Consider the following 5,677-nt stretch of genomic DNA (forward strand, 5'->3'; position numbering starts at 1 on the left):
TGCAATATTCCAGTGAAGCGCAACGCAAACTGGAGGAACAACATCTCATCTTCCGGTTAGGCACACTACAGCCTTCCGGCCTGAACATCGAATTCAACAACTTCAGATGATCAGCCCCACTGCGACCCATTTGTTTCCATTTCATTTTAACTGTCTTTTACCATTTCTTTCTTTTTTAATATACATTTAATTCCCCCCCCCCCCCCCCCAATCTTATCCACCTTTCCTGCACCTGTCTCCTCTTTGCTTCCCCCTTCCCCTCCCCCCACACCTACAGTTCATCCTCTGATGTTAGTTTCCCTGCTGTTTGGCCTTTCACATCTTTTGTTCTCTCTGGGGACTGCCATTAACACTCTTTCCCCTTCGTATCTGTGGCCATTAGCACGCAGTTTCCCTGGGTTTCTGTGGCTATGACTCATCTTTCATTCTCACTCCACAGTATAAATATTTCCCATTCTCTGTCTGTTAGCTTTGACAAAGAGTCATCGGACTCGAAACGTTAGCTCTTTTCTCTCCCTACAGATGCTGCCAGACTTGCTGAGATTTTCCAGCATTTTCCTTTTCGTTCCCTCTGTACCCATCCTGCCCATATAACTCTGTTTTTTGAAGGACAAAATTGTACCCGCCTCTACCACTGCCTCTGGCAGCTCGTTCCAGACGCTCACCACCCTCTGTGTGAAGAAATTTCCCCTCTGGTCTCTTTTGTATCTCTCCCCTCTCACCTTAAACCTATGCCCTCTAGTTCTAGACTCCCCTACCTTTGGGAAAAGATGTTGACTACCTACCTTATTTATGCCCCTCATTATTTCGCAGATCTCTATAAGATCACCCCTAAGCCTCCTACGCTCCAGGGAAAAAAGTCCCAGCCTATCCAGCCTCTCCTTATAACTCAGACCATCAAGTCCTGGTAGCATCCTCGTAAATCTCTTCTGCACTCTTTCTAGTTTAACAATATCCTTCCTATAATAGGGTGGCCAGAACTGAACACAGTTCACAGTATTCCATGGGTAGTCTTGTTGAACTTCAACAAGACGTCCCAACTCCTGTATTCAATATTCTGACCAATAAAACCTAGCCTGCTGAATGCCTTCTTCAGCACCCTGTCCACCTGCGACTCCACCTTCAAGGAGCTATGAACTTGTACTGAACCTGTATGCCTAGATCTCTTTGTTCCGTATACTGTTGCCATTCTCAGAGGGTTGGTGTATTTTTGTTTGGGGTGGGGGGGTACCCGGCATCCACATCACGCCACTGTATGTGCCAACACTGCAATAATGATCGGGTTGAGCTAATGGACCTATAGCCGTGCTGACCTTTGAGAGGGCCGTGGCATCATGGCAAAATTACACACTTCCTGGTCTTTGTGACCTCAATGATTGTAACAACTTGTCAGCTTGTGATGTCACCCTGACACTTGGGGATAGCAGCCTGAGCAGAGAGGCTCAGTGTATCGCGAGGGAGCTGGCTGGACAAGGTTTACAAGTCTTGTTCGGGCAAAACCTTCCCAAGCAGCTGGTGATCCCACAGCAAGACTCCCCATTCCAGAGGTCGGCTTGTTTTCTTCAAACGGAACAAAAGGCAGAAATGTCGTGAAACAAGAGGCGGCCATCCAAATCTGGGCCCTATGCAGCTCCAAGCTCAGGCAACTACTTAGTCCTGTTTGAGATTGAAATTCTCGCTCATTTGAAGCAGCAGGTTTAGGTAGGGCTGTTCTTGGCATTGTTGGTGCAGGAACCCGAGATCTTAAAGGCAGAAACTCCAGGTATGTGGGAATTAATTGGCAGGATGAGGGACTTAAACTCTATTTATGTATTTGGAATGCCACTGAGTATACCAACCAGCCCAGCATTTGGTCTCAAAGCAACAAACTATTGTTCTTCCCCCGCCTCTCCAATAATTAATATTTCATCTTTCCGCAATGTCATAAAATGGTGTCCGAGGAGGTTGATCTTTTTCTAGACCCAGGGTTTTTTTCCTTGCTGAAAGGACTAATATTTCCCAGTGAGAGAATGCCTGGCTTTCCCACATTCCTCCTGCGATCCTTTTTTAAAATAAATTTAGCGTACCCAATTTTATTTTTCAATGAAGGGGCAATTTAGCGTGGCCAATCCACCTAGCCTGCACATCTTTTGGGATGTGGGGGGTGAGACCCACGCAAACACGTGGAGAATGTGCAAACTCCACACGGACAGTGACCCGTGGCCGGGATCGAACCCGGGTCCTCAGCACCGTGAGGCAGCAGTGTTAACCGCTGCGCCTCCGTGCCGTGCAATCCTGGGCACAAATCAGCTTTCTCATGGGGTGAATCCCATCTCTCCACTGGCCTCTGACGTCAGGAGAAGTGTCCACTTTCAGGCTTTGTACCTTTGGATCTGCCAGCATTGCTATCATCACTCTTCACTTCCTTTCAACTCTTCTCTCATGTCTCTCTTCCCTGATGATCGTTTAGTTACCCTCTTATAATCTCTGTTGTTGGTTTGGTGTGTGTATTTGCACACCTGCGTTTACTTCTTTTTACTTCTCTGTGAACCACTTTAGGCTGTTTTCTGTTTCAAACAAAGTTCAAATCCCTCCATGGTCTCCCCCACATCCCAGGTTTCGATTTTTGCATATGAAGCACCTTGGGACATTTTATTATGTTAAAGGAGCTAAATAGATGCAAACGTGCACAATCTTCACCAAAAGAACAGCAAGGGTCATAGGCTGTCCGTCCCTGGTTCCTCTGTTGCTCTCCTGGTCTCCTTGCAAAGTTCAGCGGAGACCAAACCCTCGGTCACTGTGAACCCGACTGCCCGTAAAATGGCCGTACTTATGCTAATTGCAGATGTTTACATCACTAATCATTTTTGTGTACTTCTTTTCATTGTGGATACCAAAGCTTCACAAAGGGAAGATGGAAAAAGATCATCGTGTAGTAATAGGTCATGAGAAAATAGATGAGAAAAGGAATGAAAATAAGGAACGGGAAAAAGAAAGAGATAAAATGAAGGAATATGTTAAGGAGAGAGACAGGGAAAGGCGCAGAAGTAAACATAAAGAGAACAAGAAGGCAGAAAGGAGAGAGGGCCGAGAGAAAGAAGAGACTATGCAGAGAAGAGCAACAGGAGGCGAGGTCCGAGACAAGAAAGACGATGAAGCAAGAAGGAAAGATTATGAAGGTATTAATCACTAAAATAATTTGTCTAGAAATATGGATCATTTTCCCCTTTAACTGTTACTGTGCTGCAATACACAGAGTAATGTGGCCCAGAGATTTGGGGTGTTTCTATACAGAATAATATCTAGGACTGAGTTACAAGCTGGAATCTAACCAAGGAGTTTGGGATGTATAAATAGAATAACAGATACCTTGGGGGTAAGTTAGGGGTTGGAAACTAATTAATATATATCAAAGTCAGGGTGGTGTGTGTCTTGGAGGGAAACTTGCAAATGGTGATGATTACATGCCTTGTTCTTCAGGGTCACAGGTTGGGAAGGTGCTGTTGAAGGGGCCTTGGCGGGTTCTGCAATGCACCTTGTCAATGAATGGACTGTTAACCATGACATTAAACTATAACTGCTTTCCCAGACATACAAATGTAAAATCTTGTAGGTGGCACACTATGCTGCCATGGAGGGTGTGAATGTTTGACATGGTGAATGGGGTGCGGATAGAGCAGGCTGCTTTGTCCTGGATGTTGTTGAGCACCTCGAGTGTTGTTGGGATTACGTTTATCCAGGCAACTGGGGAGCATTCTAACTTGTGCCTTGTACATGGTGGACAGGCTTTGGGGAGTCAGGAGGTCAGTTACTCCCTGCAGAGCTCCCAGCTTCTTGACCTGTTCTTGTAACCAGAGTATTTATATTGTTCGTCCAGTTCCATTCCTGGTCAATAGTAACACCCAGGGCAGCACGGTGGCACAGTGGTTAGCATTGCTGCCTACGGCGCCGAGGACCCGGGTTCGAATCCCGGCCCTGGGTCACTGTCTGTGTGGAGTTTGCACATTCACCCCGTGTTTGCGTGGGTTTCACCCCCACAATCCAAAGATGTGCAGGATAGGTGGATTGGACACACTAAATTGCCCCTGGTGGATTTAACCAGGTGGATTTAACTTTGGGAAAAGATGTTGACTATCTATATGATCTATGCCCTTCATTATTTTACGGACCTCTATAAGATCATCCCTAAGCCTCCTACGCTCCAGGGGAAAAAATCCCAGTCTATCCAGCCTCTCCTTATAACTCAAATCATCCAGTCCCGGTAGCATCCTAGTAAATCTTTTCTGTAGTCTCTCTAGTTTAATATCATTTCTATAATAGGGTGACCAGAACTGTACATACTATTCCAAGTGTGGCCTTACATGTCTTGTACAAACTCAATACAAGACGTCCCAACTCCTTTATTCAATGTTCTGACCAATGAAACCAAGCATGTCAAATGCCTTCTTCATCACCCTGTCCACCTGGAACTGCAGTTTCAAGGAGCTATGAACCTGTACTCCTAGATCTCTTTATTCTATATCTCTCCCCAACACCTTACCATTAACTGAGTAGATCCTGCCCCGATTCGATCTACCAAAATGCATCACCTCACATTTATTTAAATTAAACTCCACATGCCATTCATCGGCCCACTGGCCCAATGGATCAAGGTCCCGTTGCAATCCGAGATAACTATCCTAGAATCATAGAATTTACAGTGCAGAGGGAGGCCATTCGGCCAATCGAGACTGCACCTTCACTGAAAGAGGACCCTATCTAAGCCCACAACTCCGCCCTATCTCCATAACCCAGCAACCCCACCTAACTTTTGGACACTACGGGGCAATTTAGCATGACCAATCCACCTAACCTGCACGTTTTTGGACTGTGGGAGGAAATAGGAGCACCGGAGAAAACCCATGCAGACACAGGGAGAATGTGCAGACTCCACAAAGACAATGGCCCAAGCTAGGAACTAAACCAGGGTCCCTGGCGCTGTGAAGCAACAGTGCTAACCACTGTGCTGCCATGACACCAATCTTTGTGCCATCTGCAAACTTACTAACCATGCCTTCTAAATTCTCATCCAAATCATTAATATAATTAACAAATAACAACAGACCCAGCAAGGTGGCCAGAGTGAGAAAGGTGCTGCTACGGAGGGGAAGGCAGGCAGGGGGTTTGGGTCTTCCGAACCTGATGTATTACTACTGGGCAGTGAATGTGGAGAAGGTGCGGAGCTGGGTCAGAGGGGTTGATTCCCAGTGGGTCAGAATGGAGGAGAGTTTGTGCAGGGGGTCGGGACTGAAAGCACTAGCAACAGCGCCGCTCCCGATGGCCCAGGGGAAATACTCAGGGTGTCCGGTAATAATAGCTTCATTGAGAATTTGGAGGCAGTTTAGCCAACACTTCGGGTTGGGGGCAGGGTCAAAGGAGGAGGGGCTGACGACAGGGGGACTGGAGAAGGGGGTAGTGTCAGCGGTTTATGGAGCTATTTTGGAAGAGGAGTCGGCACCACTGGAAGGGATCAAAGCAAAGTGGGAGGAACAGTTGGGAGAGGATATGGAGGAGGGTTCTGGTGTGAGGTGCTCTGGAGAGTGTATGCCTCCACCTTGTGTGCGAGGTTGGGGCTGATATAGCTGAAGGTGGTGTACAGAGCACACCTCACGAGGGCGAGGATGAGCCGATTATTTGAAGGAGTAGAAGGTGTGGGGGG

General features: G+C 46.9%; 1 protein-coding gene across 1 annotated transcript in view; it reads left to right on the forward strand.

Moving 5' to 3' along the window:
- Positions 1-1,417: 1,417 nt before the first annotated feature.
- The window catches only part of LOC119953686, a 21,363-nt gene continuing 17,103 nt past the window's right edge, over positions 1,418-5,677 (forward strand). Inside the window, exons 1-2 of the mRNA XM_038778217.1 lie at positions 1,418-1,762; positions 2,879-3,158. Coding sequence (XP_038634145.1) covers positions 2,894-3,158 — 265 coding nt within the window. The 5' untranslated portion in view covers positions 1,418-1,762; positions 2,879-2,893. The remainder of the gene's footprint in view (positions 1,763-2,878; positions 3,159-5,677) is intronic.

The sequence above is a fragment of the Scyliorhinus canicula genome, chromosome 18, assembly GCF_902713615.1.
Source record: "Scyliorhinus canicula chromosome 18, sScyCan1.1, whole genome shotgun sequence".
In the NCBI taxonomy this organism is placed as follows: Eukaryota; Metazoa; Chordata; class Chondrichthyes; order Carcharhiniformes; family Scyliorhinidae; genus Scyliorhinus; species Scyliorhinus canicula.